This window comes from Populus euphratica, unplaced genomic scaffold (genome assembly GCF_000495115.2).
Source record: "Populus euphratica unplaced genomic scaffold, PopEup_1.0 scaffold20.1, whole genome shotgun sequence".
NCBI lineage: Eukaryota > Viridiplantae > Streptophyta > Magnoliopsida > Malpighiales > Salicaceae > Populus > Populus euphratica.
The window spans coordinates 2,498,355-2,518,014 of record NW_011499854.1 but is presented as its reverse complement, the minus strand read 5'-3'; the positions used below and the strand labels follow the sequence as shown (position 1 = coordinate 2,518,014).

General features: G+C 31.3%; 2 protein-coding genes across 2 annotated transcripts; both read left to right on the top strand.

Moving 5' to 3' along the window:
- The first annotated feature begins 6,088 nt into the window (after window positions 1-6,088).
- Window positions 6,089-11,459, top strand: LOC105122692 (uncharacterized methyltransferase At2g41040, chloroplastic-like). Its single transcript, XM_011021950.1, has 8 exons — window positions 6,089-6,340; window positions 7,258-7,358; window positions 7,450-7,590; window positions 7,956-8,037; window positions 8,341-8,534; window positions 8,673-8,784; window positions 10,087-10,191; window positions 10,919-11,459. Exons 1-8 carry the CDS (start codon window positions 6,188-6,190, stop codon window positions 11,045-11,047), a joined length of 1,017 nt encoding a protein of 338 aa, XP_011020252.1. The 5' UTR covers window positions 6,089-6,187; the 3' UTR covers window positions 11,048-11,459.
- Window positions 11,460-17,354: 5,895 nt separating this feature from the next.
- Window positions 17,355-19,026, top strand: LOC105122691 (PLATZ transcription factor family protein). Its single transcript, XM_011021949.1, has 4 exons — window positions 17,355-17,496; window positions 17,640-17,885; window positions 17,987-18,127; window positions 18,508-19,026. Exons 1-4 carry the CDS (start codon window positions 17,494-17,496, stop codon window positions 18,847-18,849), a joined length of 732 nt encoding a protein of 243 aa, XP_011020251.1. The 5' UTR covers window positions 17,355-17,493; the 3' UTR covers window positions 18,850-19,026.
- Window positions 19,027-19,660: the final 634 nt, after the last annotated feature.

The window sequence follows — 19,660 nt, the reverse complement described above, 5'->3', positions numbered from 1 at the left end:
TATCTAAAAACATTTTAAAAAATCTATTTTAAAAAATTATAAAATAATTAAATTAACATAAATCAACACTCTATAATATATACTCAAAATTCTTGGAAAAAAGAATAAGAAAATCAACTCAATCAAATTTATAACAAATAAATAAAATGAAAAAATAAATTCAACTAAAAAAATTCATATGAAGAAAAATGAAGTTCCAATTGCTAAAAATTTAAAAATCCTATAAAGTAATCAACTAAAAATTGATCTCATATGAAAAAAAATCTCACAACAACATTTATGTAATTATTAAGAACAAAAAAAAATTAAAAACAAATATAGTGGAAAAATTCATGAAAAAAAATAAAAAAAAATCTTACCTTAATATAGTTGCAAGTAAAGCTAAGGAGAGAAAAAAATTTCGTAAAGCATATTAATTAATAAAAAACTAAGAGGATAAAAGAAGAAGAAGACATACCCGAACATCGAGGAGAAGAAAAAAAGATGAGAAGAGAAAAAAATAGATATTAATGTTTTTTACATATAGTGAATAATAATAATAATAATAATAATTAGAAATAAATTTTTTTCTTATTAAATAAGGGGATTCAGACTTTTTATTGAGGTGCGTTAGCGACGGTTTTACCGACGGAAAATTAAATACTAATATTTTTTAATTATTGTGTCGGTAATTTCATCAATAATATTTAATTTAAATTTTTAATTTTATAAAAAAAATTTAGAAACTGCCAACAATCGCCGATAATTTTTCAATCCGTCGGTGATTTGTCAACAATCGCCGATGATTTTTCAATCCGTCGGTGATTTCGTCTATAATATTCAAATGGAAATTTTAAATTAATCAATTTTTTTCAGAAAACCGCTAAATAACACTGGTAAATTTTCGATCCGTCAGTGATTTTGTCCACAAAGAATAACAATTAACAGTGTAATTGAAAAGCGAACAGTTCTGAAGCTATCTGAAAAATACTGACAGAATTTCTTGTTGATGATTTCCTTTGTAATTGACATAATGAATAGTGTTCATAGTTTACTGATGGAATTTATCAACAGATTTTACCGATGGAATTTATTTCGTTGATAATTTTGTTGGTAAATCATCATTTTTTTTGCTTTGTTTTAATTTTTTTTCCAATGTAATTCTATCAGTATATTTCTATCGGTAAAATCCATTGAAAATTTACTGATAAAAATATTTTGTTGATATTTTTATTTATATTTATTAATTTTCTGATAATGTTTATACCTGCATATATATATATATATATATATATATATATAAAATTCGTTCACAAATAAAATATCAACATGCACAACACATAGATAACACAAGCATTTAGTGGGGGTTTGAAATTGACGGGAAACACCTAAAAACAAAAGGACAGCAGAAAAATATAGGCTAGGCCATGTATGTATCTCACGTATTATTTAGAAAAATATATTTATTTATTTATTTATTTATTATTATTATTATTTAGATTAATATAAATATTCAGGTTAATTTATTAATTTGTGTATATCTCAACTAATTTCATTAATTTTAAAATTAATAATCATATAAATTTTCAATAATTATAAGATTTATGGATTCAAACTACTACTTAGCTACATTTCTATAGCATACACTGATTTATTATCGTTCTGAGTGTTGGGTTGTTAGTGTTGATTCACAGTGGCTAATAGAGATGGCGGAGGTTGATGAATTGAGGGCTCTGATAATGGGTTTTTTCTCTTTTTGGAAGGGAGGTCGTCTTATGTTTGGTAGAAGTGCTAGATTTTACCGGGGGAGAAGAAACAATGAGGTTATAATGATTGTTTTGGTTCATGGACAGTGGTTATCTTTTTGGATAAGAAATTAGGGGCGGTGTGTGTAATGTTTTTCTTCTTTTGTTGATTTTTCCTCTCAGTCTTGTTCTTATCCTGGGTGAATGAGAGGCTGCTGTTGGCTCTGTCTCCCCCCTCGTTTCAAGATTGTTGGTGTTTTTATGAAGAGGAAAGGCCAGGGTTCTGGAGATTTAACGATCTGGAAATCAATTGAAGGCAAGATTTCGGGGATTGGTTCAATTTGGGCTATATTTGTTGGATAATTCATTGCAGTCAATCAACTTGAGCTGGGATCTTGCAAAATTATCTGGTATTTTGGATTGAAAAGCCGAGTTGAGGGACTGACTTTCTTATTTGGACTTAAATAAAACATGAATTACTTTAGGACTAACTTGAATCACTTGGACAAAATTGAATTGAAAATTGAACTGAATTGATTCAATTGGAAACAGTTGGACTAACAATATGAATTAGATAAAAACCAATAGGTCCCTAGAATATTTCCTCCTTTTCATTGTAACCCTTGCTTTTCGATTTTTCAATTTCATTCAATTAAGATATTTAATCTTGGAATTTCTTTCAATTTAAGCCCTAAATTGAATTAATTTAACTTTCCAATTTAGTCCCTGGTTTCCTAAGATTTATAAATCACATTTTTTTCTTTTCAATTGTGTCCTTAATTTAATCAATTTAGACCTTCACATTTATTGGTTTTCATTTTCTTATCATGTAATACAATAAAACAAATTAATTGAATATAATGGAGTACATGAACTGGATCACAAGTTAACTTGTGTTCTATCTTCTTCTTTTCTTATCCAAACACTTCTAGCCGAGCGGTCTTTGCTTCCCATCGTTTTGTTGTCTTCTCCTTGTTCTTTCTCTTCGATCCTCTGTTCTTTTTCTTTTTTTTCTGAGAAATTTAAGCCATATATCATGTTTTATACTTTTATCCTCGCGGATTTTTCCTTGTAATTTATGGAGGAGTCAGCAACGATCATTTAATATATGTGTTTTTATCGAAATAGCTAGACTAATCTTCCATGCGTTGCGAGGACAATGCTAAAAAGTCTAATTCATGTATGATGCAAATTCCAAATATGAATTAAAAATAATACTTGTAATTAAAATGTACTAGATATGAGTATTTTACAAAAAAAAAAGAAAAAAAGAAAAGAAAAGGAGAAGTAGAAAGAATGTGCTTGGCATTAAGGAGATGTTACAGATAAATAAATATATAGTACTTATGTAATTAATCTAATTTTTAATCAAAATATTAACTTGTCTAACTTTGTATTATATACTAAAAATATCATCTAGATATTTGCCGTTGCAATAATATAATCAAAATAAACCTTAAAAACCTTAGGAAAAAAAGATAAATTAATCTTTAAAACTTATTAAAAGATAATTCTTTTTTACAAAAAATAGTGTTTATACATAAAAATAGAGTTTAAAAAAATGACATAAAAGAAGTCCTAATATGTGTAACAATACCAATTAAAGTTAAACCAACATGGAATATCACATTAGGCTCACGATTCAAATTATGTAAATAGAATTACTCAATAAAAAATAAAATAAAAAAGTTATAAAGCTCTTTAAAAAAAAATATGTTAATTTTCTAAATTTGTGATCCAAATCATTAAACCTTAAATATTTAATTTAGAAAAATCATAAAATTCAATTCTCAATCAATTAAATATTAAACAATAAAATTTAAAAAAAAATCAATCAAGCAAAAAGATTTAAAAAAACAACAATACAAAGAATGGAGATCAAAACCACTATTACTATTATTATTAATAAATAGTATCATCAATATTATTATTATTTATATTATTATTAAAATTAGTATTATTACAATTACTATTACATTGTTATTATTACTAACATAATTGTTGTTGTCACCAAATAATAGCATTATAATTTTTAATAATAATAGTAGCATCTTATTAGTATTATTACTATTTTCATAACTATTATCATTATGATCACCGTCATCATTATTATTATTATTATTTTTATTATCATCATCATCATCATTATTATTATTATTACAATCATTATTATCATCATTATTATTATTATTATTACTACTATTATCATTATTAACATTATTGTTAGTATTATTATTAATATTATCATCATTATCATTGTTGTAATTGTTATTGTTATCACCATTATCATTACTATTATTACTAATATCATTTGTATTATTATTACTATCACTATCACAATTATGATTATCATTACTTTTATTATCAAACTTATAATTATTATCACTATTATCACCATCATAATAAATTATTATTATTATTATTACTATTATCATTATTATTATTACCAACACTACTACTATTGAGAAAATAAAAACTATGAACTTGATTTGAAGGATATAATTAAAAACTATAAAATTTTTGACAAAATGACCAAGAAAAATAATAAAAAATCAAAAGAAAAGGGATTAAATTAAAATCATTATTATTATCATTGAAAAAATAAAATTTATAAGCTTGATTTAAATGATAAAATTGAAAGTCATAAAGACTTCAACAAAAGAGAAAAGAAAAAAATAAAAAACTAAAAGTAGAATGATTGAATCAAAAATCATTATATATACAAATTAGAAACCAAAGATTAAATTGAAAATAAATAAAACTTGGACAAAAAAATGACAAAAAACAAAACTAAAATAACTGAATCTAAAATATTAATAACTATTTTCAGGGTAGAAGATATAAATGAAAGGGGGGAAATGGTTACTTGTGATAAACTAACCATATTTGGACTACACGTCTCATTTGTAATGGAAAAAAAGACAATAAAAAATAAAATGATATAAGGAAAGCTTCTGTTTTTTTTTTACTAGGAGCTGTTGTATGAGATGATTACACGACAACTTTTACATGTCAACAACTTTTTTAATTAAAAAATATTATTTTAATATTTAATTACATCACTATCCTCCATTAAACCAACAACTCACAAAACAAATTGAGATTAAAAGATATAGTACCCCTCATCTCAAATCATTATTAATTTTTGATTCAAGGATACATGTGCAATTCTCTTTTATATATATATATATATATTGAATAACTCATTCTTGAAATAATTGATTTTTTTATTTTTCATTATCACTATTATCACCATCATAATAAACTATTATTATTATTATTATTACCGACACTACTACTATTGAGAAAATAAAAACTATGAACTTGATTTGAAGGATATAATTAAAAACTATAAAAAAATTTATAAAATGACCAAGAAAAATAATAAGAAATAAAAAAAGGGATTAAATTAAAATCATTATTATTATCATTGAAAAAATAAAATTTATAAGCTTGATTTAAATGATAAAATTGAAAGTCATAAAGACTTCAACAAAAGAGAAAAGAAAAAAATAAAAAACTAAAAGTAGAATGATTGAATCAAAAATCATTATATATACAAATTAAAAACCAAAGATTAAATTGAAAATAAATAAAACTTGGACAAAAAAATGACAAAAAACAAAACTAAAATAACCGAATCTAAAATATTAATAACTATTTTTAGGGTAGAAGATATAAATGAAAGGGGGGAAAATGGTTACTTGTGATAAACTAATTATATTTGGACTACACGTCTCATTCGTAATGGAAAAAAAGATAATAAAAAATAAAATGATATGGGGAAAGCTTTTTTTTTTCATTAGGAGCTGTCGTATGAGATGATTACACGAGAACTTTTACATGTCAACAAATTTTTTAATTAAAAAATATTATTTTAATATTTAATTACATCACTATCCTTCATTAAACCAATAACTCACAAAACAAACTGAGATTAAAAGATACTAGTACCCGTCATCTCAAATCATTATTAATTTTTGATTCAAGGATACATGTGCAATTCTCTTTTATATATATATATATATATATATTAACTTATTCTTGAAATAATTGATTTTTTTATTTTTAGGAGTGTTTTAGTTATTTTATTATTTATTAAAATATTGAATAAATAAAAATATTTTTAAATAAATTAATAATAACTAATGTATCAGGTAAAAATATCAAAATTTTCCTGATTCAAGAACAATTAAATTGTTTCTAGCTTAAGGGCATAAACATTACTCTTAATGAAGTGTTCATGGCAATGGAAAATCACCATTCCTTGGTATATTTGTTATTTGAGAGGTACACTTTAAACTAACGTGGTCCCACCATCTCCACAAAAAATTGTAAACTCCCTCATCACTCATATAAATTACAAACGCAATGCCTCGGCTCCACGGAACACCGCACAAACACAAGAAATTAGACCAAGGAAGGGTGAGAATTCTTGAGAGCTAAGCCTAAGCAAATATTTCATGGCAATGGCTTCCGCTTCTCTTCACCAATCTTTATCTCCAAAGTACCCTCATCTTTTTCATAATTCACGGTTTCCTGCCACTCGTCTCCGGTTCACCTACCTTCGGTTTCCCTCTACAATTCGCGCCACTTCAGCTGTTTCTCTTGAACCTGTAAAACCATCATCTCTCGTTTCTCTCTTTTCGCCGTTTGTACTCACTGCTTGGTGTTTTTTTGTTTTAACAATAAACCACCACTGCCACTACAGGTTTTCGTGAATTGGAATACTTAATTATAGTTTTTTGGATGCTTGTGAGTTGTGAAAATGAAGTACTGGTAAAAGGGTCGTTCTTGTTTGGTTGCTGAGAAAAAATGATTGAAAAATGGAGGGATGTTAAAAAAATAAACGTTTTAATCTCACCGCTATTCTGGGTTTTTATATTCAGTTATGGAGTTAATAAATGTGTGAATTAAGAATCAAAATTGAGCTGCTCTAAAAGGTTTTGAATTTATCTGTGGCGTTTTTCTAGGAAAAATGGGATGGTTGTGGATTATTGAAAGAAGTTAGAATTTTGAATATCAGTTTTGTCATTGTTAATAATCCAGATTGGTAAACATTCGCAAATAGCTCAATAGATTGAGCTGTGGATTATTGAGAGAAGTTAGAATTTTGAATGTCAATTTTGTCATTGTTTATAACCCAAATTGGTAGACATTCGCAAATAGCTCAGTAGATTGAGCTTTCAAGAATCAAAGGTCACATTGGATTATTCATGATAGCTTTTGGCAATTTGAAGTTATTGCTGAACTGTGTGATCAAAGAGTTTGGCTATTGCTGGGTGGCTTTTGTAGTTTTCTGCTAGTTCTAGATAGGAGTGTTCATTTTGATATGCGAATTCGGAAAATATAGACATTTAATTAGTCCTTGTAATTAACAGTGAGGCACTACTGAATCTGTGTTCATAGGAAAGGATTTTCTTCTGAGTTCCAACTGGAGGTTTCTTTGCCCACCTGTGATTTTTTTCTGACCATTGTCACATCTTATCCTTGTTCAGTTGCATATCGAATTTCTAATAACTTTTACTTTCAGGAATTAAGCACACAGCAGAGTCAAACTTTAGAGGTTGACCCATTTGCATGCCCAATATGCTACCAACCTCTGATAAGAAAAGGTCCTACAGGTTTTAACTTGTAAGTTGAGTTCACATAGTGGTATAAATCCGTTTTATTTTATTTTTATTTTTCTGTTGGGTCTGGTAGAATAATAACTCAAAACCTGCAGGCCAGCAATCTACCGGTCTGGTTTCAAGTGTAATAGATGCAACAAAACATACTCCAGCAAAGAAAACTATCTAGACCTTACCATTACTGCTGGAATGAAGGACTACACTGAAGTCAAACCAGTTCGTACTGAGCTATTCCGGTATACATGCAATACTGATACTGATGTTGTTGTATCATTCTTGGCACTATGCTGATGCATCCATGAATAAGCATATGAAGTTCATGCACTCCCATTTATAACCCCACGAGTCTTTAACCCTTGAAATAATGCTTATCTTATTCCAGTGTCTCTATTAGCCGTATGCATCTTAGTTTATGTTAATAAGAGAGGTAGCCGGTTATATTCTATCCCAATTTCCAAGATCCTTTCTTTGGTTTTGAGTTATGATGAGAAAATAGGAAAGTGGGTGTTTTTTGAATATGACAATATGACATTTTGTGATGGGATTGAATTGTTTTGGGGAAATTGTCATGTCTCATGTTAGTTCCTTTCACCTTTTTCAGGAGTCCACTTGTTTCATTCTTGTATGAACGTGGCTGGCGTCAAAATTTTAATCAAAGTGGCTTTCCTGGTCCTGATGAAGAGGTTTGTTTTCCTTCTGTGTGTTTAGGAATTCAAATTCACTAGCTCAAGGAGGAATCTTTAATTAAGGTCTTTTCTTTATTGAGAATGCTTAATTAAGGTCATTCTGAAAAGATGAGTTATAGCAAGCCAACTTATGAATTCTCTCTATGAAACTTGGATAACATGGAAGATGATATACTGTGAAATGGAATTAACACCGGAGGAAATGGCAGTAATATTCATTCTTGTTCTTCATTTCTGCTGAAATTTGCTTTTGAGTCCATATTTATTAATTAAGTTTGTAACAGTTTGATGTTACTGCAGTTCAAAATGGCTCAGGAGTACTTCAAACCCACAGAAGGTGGTCTTTTAGTAGATGTTAGCTGTGGTAGTGGTTTATTTTCCAGAAAATTTGCCAAATCTGGAACCTATTCTAAAGTTATTGCACTTGATTTTTCTGAAAATATGCTTCGCCAATGCTATGATTTCATCAAGCAAGATGATACTATCTCAACAAGGTAAGCTTCTTTTTTCCTGAATTAGAATCTCAAAAGTTAGATCAGCAATTGTGCTTGAACATCAATGTTTTTTATTCCTATACATGGTTCTTTTAAAAAATGAGAACTGACTCACAAATTCTTTTGGATGGTGTTCAGAAATCTTGCTCTCGTCAGGGCAGATGTTTCAAGACTTCCCTTTGCTTCGGGTTCAGTTGATGCTATTCATGCTGGTGCTGCCTTGCATTGCTGGCCATCTGCTTCCAATGCTGTGAGTGATCTTTCTTCCTTTCATTTTCTTATGGGTGACTCAGGCTTTTGGATATTCTAAACCAATCTGCCAAAATCCCTTTGAATTTGAAAATAGGCAGTGAAATCTTACCCGCTTTATGTCTAATAACTAATGCAATTTGTCCCTGCTATGTTGCTGTCTGGTGGTGTCTTGATCTTGTCCATCATCTTACTCTGTTTAGGTGATCCCCGCATTGAATATACCATTGGAATGTAGGATGTCATGCTGGTATATGTTGTTAGTTAAAGAAAGTTTTAGCCTTGTTATGATGCAGGGCTGCTAGAATAACTGGTTTGACCAGGGTTGATTTCTGTCAATTCTAACCAGCAAGGGCCTGATTCCTGAATCAGTCTTTTATCAAGGTTGATGATATGGTTCACGTTAAAGGTAGAGGCTAAAATGATGTGATGTTCAAGGAAGCTAGTTCTTTCTTATATTATGCTTACCAAACACAGGGACTAAAATTCTTTAAGGGATCATTTCTGGCCAGAAAAGGGTAGAAGTTGACATGGAATGCTGAGTGGTGAATGGAGCTTGCTAGACAAGATGAGTTAAAAAACATTAAGATTGTAGCCATTTTTTCTGCCTTACAAAGGACTGTACACTTTCTACAGCTTAGGTTGTTTGATATCTGGTTACCAAGATTTTCTTCAACAATTACAGCAGTAGCTGAAAGGAAATTGACCTTTCATAAGCACCCCAGAAAAATTCTAGATGGTAACCGTAGAATCACAATACCTTAGCTATCGTCTTCTCTTGTTTAGGAATGTAGTAGATATTTCTAAATAGCAGTATCCCGGCAGCCAGATCCTTAAGTAGAGGATAAACGTAGTTACATAGTTGATCATTTCAAGTTATATGGTTAATATGACAAAATCAATTATATTAGGTGCCCATCATGTGGTTGGTGCATAAGCACCAAGCATTAGGTTGTGAGCAGGGTAGAATGACATTGTTGGTCCAGTAATCTAGAATTGATTGCCCGAGTTCTGGAAAGAGGCATAGAAGTGGTTTGGGATACGATCAGCAAGTATAGGTTCCATTCTAGCTTGTCTCCAAAAGCACATGTTTTCTTTCTTATTTGTGGGTGTGTTTTTGTTTAACGCATTCACTCCATTTGGATGTATATAGAACTTTTCAGGAGCCTGTCGTTCAATTAGCACATGTTTTCTTTCTTATTTGTGCGTGTGTTTTTGTTTAACGTATTCACTCCAATTGGATGTATATAGAACTTCTTCAGAAGCCTGTTGTTCAAATAGTGATACTGTCTACTAATATCAGGTTGCTGAAATTTGCCGTGCTTTGCGAAGTGGTGGAGTCTTTGTTGGGACCACTTTTCTTCAATACAGTTCAACCACTTCGTGGATAGAACGTCCTTTCCGAGAGGTAATACTTTTCATCAGGTGTTTTATTTTCTTTTGGTTAAATCGTAAGCGTAACATTAACTGTTTGAATTAATTACTATGCCTTTGAGATACTTCCTTTAGCAAGACAGTATGTGCTTGTGCATCTCCCCCTTTAAATGTTGGGTGCTCTGGTATACTCACCTGCCAAACTGGCAATGGTGAAAATCCTGTCCAGATTAATTTAGATTGTGAATTTTACAGTAGGCAGTGGAAAGCAATGAAGTTTTTGAATTTTCAAGTTTCTAAAACATTATCTGTTATTGAAGCTTACCCTTGTACTTCTATTTTGTTTGTCCATTCCTATACCATATTAAATTCACATTTTAATTATATTCCATGTCATTTCGTGGAGACTTCAGCATTTATTTAGAACTTGGAGTACTAAAGGTGCTAAACTAGGATGGTTCAGGTCTGTTAATTGACCATCTACCCTAAGCTACTGCTTGCTTGTTTGTTGGGAAAGTTGGATGTGCACAGTAAAAGGTAGCTGAGCTTTACGAAGGTGAAACCTGCAAGTGTGGTACCCTTTCTTCTTGTAACTTAGGTTTTTACTTGTGGTGTGTCTACTTATAGGTGGAATTCCATCTAAACTGCTGGGTAGTCCATACTCACGAGTATAATTGAATCTAAATGATTGGAGGATCATTTGGTCTATGCTGACTATATTTTGTTTTCTTTGGATCGAACATTGTTGATGCATCCGGCAGAGGATTATGCAAAACTACAACTATTTCACAGAGGAGGAAATCGAAGACTTGTGCACAACATGTGGTCTTACCAACTACACAAGAATTGTTCAGCGATCCTTCATCATGTTCTCTGCTCAGAAGCCATGAAAGAAGGCTTAGTTCATTTGAACATCATTTGATCTAGACTGGCTATATCATTCATTGCTGATTTGGGATACAGAATATTGTATAGACATTTTAAATAATAGAAAGACCTTAAAGGTGATAAACCTAGGGAGATGTAAAGTGTCATTGTTGATGAAAAAGTCCCATCTTTTACTGTCTGATTAGAACCTCATCAGTGGCTAGTTGTCACTAATCACAGGCGAGGCCTTTCTGTTTTTAGATTTTGTCGAAAGTGATATGAAAGCAATTAATGCTGCTGAGATGGTTGGAGTCCACAATCATTGTAACGATCCCCGCAAACACATACCTAATTAACGAGCGATGGTTGGGCAAAATATGGATCAGTCAGGTCTTGATACGCAGATCAAACCCACTTTTTGCCCGCATTGGGTTCGTGAAATTGGTTTTAGCTTTGTGTTATCAGGTCAAGCATGCACATATGCATTTCTGTACCGTATGTAAACCGGTTTACCTCATGATAGGACCACCTTGATGGAGTTCTGTTGCAGGATCGATCATGAATAGTTTAGTGGAATCAATCTGCAATACAATTCTTGTGACTGATGAAATGGACTTATGGTTTTGGACTGATATTTGTAACTTATAATCTATGCAGGCATGACTCATGAACTCACATGATGAGAGGTTATTAAATGATTAAGTCAGGGTCTAGTGGAAAGGGTTGGCACATGACCCCGTCCTTGAAAACAAGGGCAAAAATGAATAAAATAGTCCACGAGGAAGTGGTTCGACCAATAAAGAAGCCCTTTTAAACAAGGCAAAGTGGGTCTGTGAAGTCTAAAATATGGCCAGAGAGAACCCCTCGTGCGGCTCACAAGCTGACCAGCTTTCTGTTTGTTCTTCTACTATGCTCTTTGCCCTAAAGGAACCCATCATATAATCTCTGTTATCTTCTGTATCTTTGACCTTTGACCAGCCAACAAAATGCACAGCTACAAAAGAAAAATAAAGAGGAATATTTGGCCAGTCCGAGAACAAGTACCTATTAGGGTTTCCCTCGGCTTATTTTTCGAAGTCAGTCTCAGGCCATTGGATCCCTTGCACGTGACCTTCTTTCCTGCTGGAATCCCATTTTGCTTTCCATGGCACGTGGGGGTCGGTAACCCTTTATCATTTTATACATTTATTTATTTTGCTTCAAATTCTTACTTGTCATGTTGCTTCTAATCGAAGATCTTTCCCTAATCACCCCCTAAAAATCACAATAATCATCGACAGAATCCACTTGGTGTGATGGATATTTTAAGAAGTAATATATATATAAAAAAATGGTTTAGTTTTAGTCCCAAATATCTTTTTATTATTATTAACATTATTATATATTTTAAAATATGTTATGCTTTATAACTTAGAAACTCTAAAGCACCCAGGGCTGATCTTATGCAATCAAGATTGGATATTTTCACCAAGCTTGTAGCTCAGTGACGTAAGGCGCTGCTCGTTTTCTTTTGCATTTCGGTTCGAGTCCCAATAACAGTAAGGCTGACGAGTGGTTTTCTTTCTATGTCTGTTGGCTCCTCTCTGTGTGGTATTCTTGAAATCATCCAATACAGATTTTCTCTGTGGAATACAGCATACGAGAAACAACGGATGTTAAATTAAAAAAAAAAAAAAAAACTCATCAGCCAGGCGTAGGGGGTAGGTTTGTAATTGCACAAAAACCCATCAGTCATTGTGATATTTATTGAGGTGAAAAAATTCTTTATTCTTTAATTGCACAGTGTAATGCCTATAATGTCCTTGAAATCAAAAAAAAAAAAAAACTCATCAGCCAGGCTTAGGGGTAGTTTGTAATTGCACAAAAACCCATCAGTCGATGTCTTACCTGTTTCCTGGGCTTGCAGGCTGTTCAGTGGACCGTGAGATTAGTCGTGGTGCGTATAAGCTGACCCGAACATCCATGTTCATCAAAAAAAAAAAAAGATTGGATATTTTCATTCTTGCAATCATCCAATACAGATTTTCTATGTGGAATACAGCATACGAGAAAGAACGGATGTTAAATTAATTAAAAAAAAAAAAAAAAAAAAAACTCATCAGCCAGGCGTAGGGGGTAGGTTTGTAATTGCACAAAAACCCATCAGTCATTGTGATATTTATTGAGGTGAAAAAATTCTTTATTCTTTAATTGCACAGTGTAATGCCTATAATGTCCTTGAAATCAAAATAAATATACCTTTGCTTGATCGGCGAACTCATCTTTTTATTCAAAAATACACGTTCAATTTACTTGATTACATGCACCTTGAATCAGAAATTTTTTAACTTGGATCCAGGAGCTTGTTCATCTTTTCAATGTGATTATTTTGTAATAGTGACTTAAATGCAGGGGCTATTTCATATTTTAAGGAGAGACATTAATATTTTAGGAATAAATACAAAGTGAATTTACTTGGTTGCCCCTATAACCATAATTTTTTAAACTTTGGTCAAATGGCTTACTTATTTTTTTCATGATGGTTTTTTTTTTCGTGATTAGAAGATTAAAACAGAGACAATTATATATTTTAAAATAAATATTAAATTTTTTTATAAAAAAATTGTCGACTCAGTGTGTAGTTCGCACCATCATTTAGGATCTCTCTACATGATTAAAGCAGCACGTGTGACAATATTATGAGCTGGAAATTCTATAATCCTAACGGTGTTTGAAATCTCACGGCATTTCTATTTATATTCAATGGTGCATGCAGTGCTGTGTATGGTTGTTTGACTCTTTTTTTTTTTTTAATCTTTTTTTATATCTTTGTGTAGAAAAAGGTATGGTTGAAGCAAAGAAAAAAAAAACATGTTGGCCTCTAATTTTTCTGAGATATCTCATTCAATTCTGTTTTTATTTTTTGTCTTGATTTTTTTTATAAATTTTAAATTTATTTTTAATTTTATCTTGATTGAAATTCTATTTGCTCTCTTATTTTGTTTTGGTTTCATGCCTGATTCTTTTTTTTTAAGGGGGGGTTTTGTTTTTATTTTTTTATAAAATGTTTTAATATTTTCAATTTTCCCCTTAAATCAATGGATATTATTCCCCCCTTGTTTCATTATTTGGCATTTGATCTTCATTTTTTTATTATTTTTTTTATTTGTCAAATTGAATTTATTTTCAATTTTATCCTCTAATATTAAAATATTAATTTCCTTCTTATTTTTATTTTTTTGGTTTTAGATTTGATCCTTTTTTTTAATTGTTTTTTGTAAAATGTTTGAATTTTTAAAAACTTCACCCTTAAATCAATTATAATATTATTTCCTCCCTTTTTTTTTTTTGTCTAGAATTTGGTTCTCATTATTGAGGGTTGTGGTTTTCTCTTATTGGATTACATCAGACTTATAACTGAGGTAACAAATTTCAAAGATTAATACTGTATAATACTAGCTTTTTTTTCTCTTAACAATTGATATATTTTTTAATTTTATCTTTTAATACATTTTATTCTTGAAAAATTATAACAGTCTCGTGGATTACATGTTGACAAGTGTAATTGGGTTATTTTATCCCTATTTATTTGTAACACTCCTGATTAGATTGAAATATATCTTCATTGACTTTTTTTAATAAATGTTTTTTTTATTATAATCAATCATTCTTTTTTCTTAATTCAATACATCTAATATTGTTATACAAGATAAGTTTATTCAATCCAATCAGCTGTATGGCTCAAATCATGATTTTGTTTTCTTACTTTTTTGAAAACAAGTCAGCTGTATGGCTCAAATCATAATCAGATTTTGTTTTCTTACTTTTTTGAAAACAAATGTGTGATTTCTTAACAAATTCTTTTTACTCTTAGACTTTTTTTTTTTTTTTTGCTTGCAGTGTAACACAAGTCACAGCATGGCAAGCTGTGAACGGTATGAATCTCACTAAGACAGACTTTACGAAAAAGGAAGTCATAAAATCAATTGATGGTTGATGTATAGGAAATGATCATTAGCCAATAAGTTCAATTTACATGTTTTCTACTCTTAATAATGTTCAGATTCGAGCCACTTTGTGTACAGAAAATGAAAAAAAATCCAAGTCTAAACAGCTTATTTCAGGATAAATTACACAGATCATCTTGAGATTTGTTATGGTTTAAGCAAATAAATGACATTGAGTACTATTCCTGAGATTTTGCCCTCAAGAATCTGATTGTGCTTGTTGTAATTATTAATGTCCTTTACAGCAAATGTCAAGCGATTAATTATTCTTGTAAAAGAGATATGGCCAATGAATTGTCAAGTTTGCTATCAGTACTTGTCCAACGCCAACTCAAAGCCTAGGCATATAATTAGTTCTTAACGAGAGTTGATTTTTTCTACAGAAGTAAAGTAATATATAATCAAACCTTCTCCTGTTTTTGAGTAAATATGTTTACCAAAAGAAGAGCCATCGGTGCTGTAATATGGCATGCTATGATTGACAACCGAAAGATTTATGGTCTAGCTAGGGATAAACTAGAAGGGCATAAGGGGAATGATACAAAGAGTGGCAAAACCCAAGACTAGCTCTTGGCGAGAGCCTAAAGGCAAAGAAAAGTTCTCTCAAAATTAGTAAAAGGGCATATTAATAAGCCTAATAAATCTTACTAGCAAGTGCTCAATGAGTTGTGTTTGTCTGTCTGGTGTTTGTTACAAGACCACAAATTATTGTTCAAACCACAGTTTCTAGCTCACTAGTGGAGTGGTTGGTTGCTTAATGTTGCCATGTTTGATTCCAGAAAAACCGGGTTTCCTCGTACATGTCTGGTTCTTAGCTTTGTATCATCAGTTCAAAGTCCAATTGATATATATTTTGTAATGTTAAATCCGTAAATACCGACCAGATGCATAGAAGTAATAATTACCTTGACAACTAGATTTCCTGATATAGCAAAAGTCATATATGCTTATTTTTTTAATGATAAGGGATGTATATATATTGAATAACTTGTATGTTAATTAAGATTAAATTATCTCTTTTTAAATAGTTCTAAGAATATACATTTTTTTAAAAGAATTAATCAATATATGATTATTTTTAGAATTAGAACCACTTGTTTATACAGTCCCTTAGCACTCGTGTATATAGTTGGGAACCCAGCAAGTCAAGCACTCGTGTGAGGTTCGTGCACTCAGACAGAATTTGGGCATGCCATACTTTTATAAGTTCGGGTCATTATTAAGGTTTAATTAATTAATTACAAGATTTCTTAAAAAATAAATTTATGCTGTTGATATTGCCACCCAGCTGCTTGTCATATGATTTTACCGCATGCTTTTGGAGTAGATTTGAAATAAAAGAATGAGAGAAATTGTGTAATATTAGACTCGATGAAAAACATGTGACAAAAGGCAATATTTAAGGCAAAAGGAGAAGTTCTATGGAAAAGGTGCAATTTTATAGTGAATCCCACTATAAGTTGTGCTCTTAACTTCAACTAATTAACTTTTTGCCGGCTACTTGATGTAGATATGCATAGAAGGAATTAATTATAGCCGTATTTTAAAATCATCTTAGGCTGATAAATGAATAGTACGTAAATTGTTCTTATATGAAGAGAGTTATGTCAATTTTACATAATATTCTTTCGAAAATAACTGTCTAAGAATGAATGAATAAATCTTGTAAATTCAGAATATTCTTTCGAAAATAAAAGAATGAATGAATAAATCTTGTAAATTCAATAGTTGAAAATTTGCGAAATACTATTTGGGGGAGAATCTTTTGATAAGATTAATAGTGCTCTTCTAATGACATTCATCAAACAATTTTCTATGATTGCTAGCTATCAACAACTCATAAATGACCATTTGTAAACAAAGTAAACCATACATTTATAACCTATTACAGTATATATATTGAACAAATTGCTGCATCTCTCCCATCTCCAGGTCCAAACTCAAGTGTGTAGCTCATCTAAAAGATATTGATAATTGAAGAAAGAAAGAAACGGGCAAAAAAAATATATGCTAGGGCAGCTGCTCCAAGAAGAGTTTAGTTAGTTTAGCAATATTAGAGCTCTTGAGCCAAGAAGATGAGAGAAAAAATAGTTTAAAGGGGTGGTAGAGAATGGGAGACACAGAAACAGCTCCCACGTTCTCTCCTCATATCTTACTTTCTTTATTTAATAATACTTCCTTTCCCTCCTCCCTCCCTCTCTCTCTCCCCCCCTATCCTTTCCCTCCTCCCTCCCTCCCTCCCTCTCTCTCTCCCCCCCTCCCCCTCCCTCTCCCCTCACACACTCACGCATATAAGTACAAGCCCTCCCAATTGACAAAATGTTGTCTATTTCTCCAAGGAATAAATATATACCCTTTCATCTCTTGTGAACCTCCATAAATACTCTTATCTGCTCACCCTAATCTCTCTCTCCTCTCTTGTTACACCACTATCTTGGTATCAGCTCAAGAGGGCTCGTCTTTTTTTGTTCGTTTTTGTGATCATGGTGTGTCATACTGATCTCTCTCTCTCTGTCTCTTGATCTCTATCTATAGCGAAATTCTCTTGAATATTGATTCATGTACTGAATTTTTAAGTGTCTCTTTTGCTTAATTCTTGTTAATTTTTGTGAACATGGTGTGTTTTTAGGGAACTCAAAAGCCTGCATGGTTGGAAGCGCTTTACGCACAGAAGTTCTTTGTGGGGTGCTCTTATCATGAAACTGCGAAGAAGAATGAAAAGAACGTATGTTGTTTGGATTGTTGCATTAGTATTTGCCCTCATTGTATACCATCTCATCGCTTCCATAGGCTCCTTCAAGTTCGCCGTTATGTTTATCATGATGTTGTCCGATTAGAAGACCTCGAAAAGCTGATAGATTGCTCAAATGTTCAGGTTAGTAGTCTAAACAATCTTAATTTTCTGTCTTGATATGTTGCTCTAGCAAAATTCAGTACGTAGTTTGCTTAATATTAATCTGTTAGCATTGCTTGTAGGCCTATACTATAAACAGTGCCAAAGTGGTGTTTATCAAGAAGAGACCTCAGAACAGGCAATTCAAAGGGGCCGGAAACTATTGTACTTCCTGTGACAGAAGCCTTCAAGAACCCTTTACTCATTGCTCTCTTGGCTGCAAGGTACTCCACCACTCAATTTTCATGCTAAATCCCAATTAGGGTTTTTCCACCTTTGGTGAAATATATATTCATTTTACTACCCTTTTAATTAAAGATCATATCATAATAAAGTTGCGCTCAATTATGATCAAATTTCCACAGATCATCTTCAAAAGAGATAGAAAATGTGGCATACACTAACAATACAAGTTAATTCAACTTAAATGATATATAATTAAGGAGATAAAGAATTATACATGTGTGTGTGTGTGTGTTTGTTCTAGGACAAACCATATTTCTAGAGGGATGTCTCAATTATGATCGATCATTCATTCTTAATAACCTAGCCATATGATAATTAATATATAACATTAAAAGGTTTCTTTCTACGTTTATTGTAGGTGGACTTTGTGCTGAAACATTACAAGGATCTTTCTCCATACTTGAGGAGATGCAACACATTAACCCTGGGGCCTGACTTCTTTATCCCTCAAGATTTAGCTGATGATGAGATGACCAATGAGACACCTCATTCAACAATCGTGGACTCCGATGAGCCAATGAGCTGGTCTTCGAGTTCATCGGGCTCCGAAAACATGAGCATGGCCAGCAGTGAGATTGTACGGAAGAAGAGAAGTGGATTATACGTATGTGCAAGATCAATGAATAAGGTTTCTGATGAGGACATTGCTTCAAACATGAGTAGAAGAAAAGGCATTCCTCATCGATCTCCTTTATGTTAGGAAAATAAATTAAAACAAAAAAAATTATTTATTACCACTACAATTTTAATTAGTTTTACTTGGATATTTTGACTGAATCCTTCACGTTCAAAATGTTCTCGCTCTCAATATCTCATCATCTCTCTTCACTCTTCAACTTAAGTTAATTAATCAATTGATCGGGGGGTTTTGTCTTAATGGCATCACGTGATTCCCAATTCCAAGTTATGGTTTTGTACATTTTTCTATGCTTATATTAATAATTCAAGTCATCAATTCGAGGACCTTATTGTTCCAAACTTGTACAACTCTAGGAATTATATAGTACATTTTCATATTTGTTAATTTCGATCGCATTGGTACACGACATTTGCTTTTACTAGGTAAAGGGGGAAGGGAAGGAGCAATCAATGAATCTTGCAAGCTAAAGTACTCTAATTTCAACAAGACAAAGAAGGTTTGAATTGAACAAATTAACATATATTTTTTTTTAATTATGATTGTTGGCAATTGAAAATTTTACCCGTTTCTTGTCCTGCTGTATTATTATGTTATCTATGTATATTTGGTATTACGATATATAATATTTTTTAAAAGTATCTTTTTCTTAATCTGTATAAATATTTATTTAAAGTAAAACACACCAAATCTACCGTACTCCTAAACACTATATTTTTTTAAAGTAAAATACACCAAATCTACCGTACTCCTAAACACTTGCTTATTTTCTTCCTCATATTTGTTGGAGTATCTTCGTATAGTGACATCTATTTGCATTCAAAACCATTTTCTTATAAAAGTAACCTTTTCAGTAAAGCTTAGAAATCTGAAT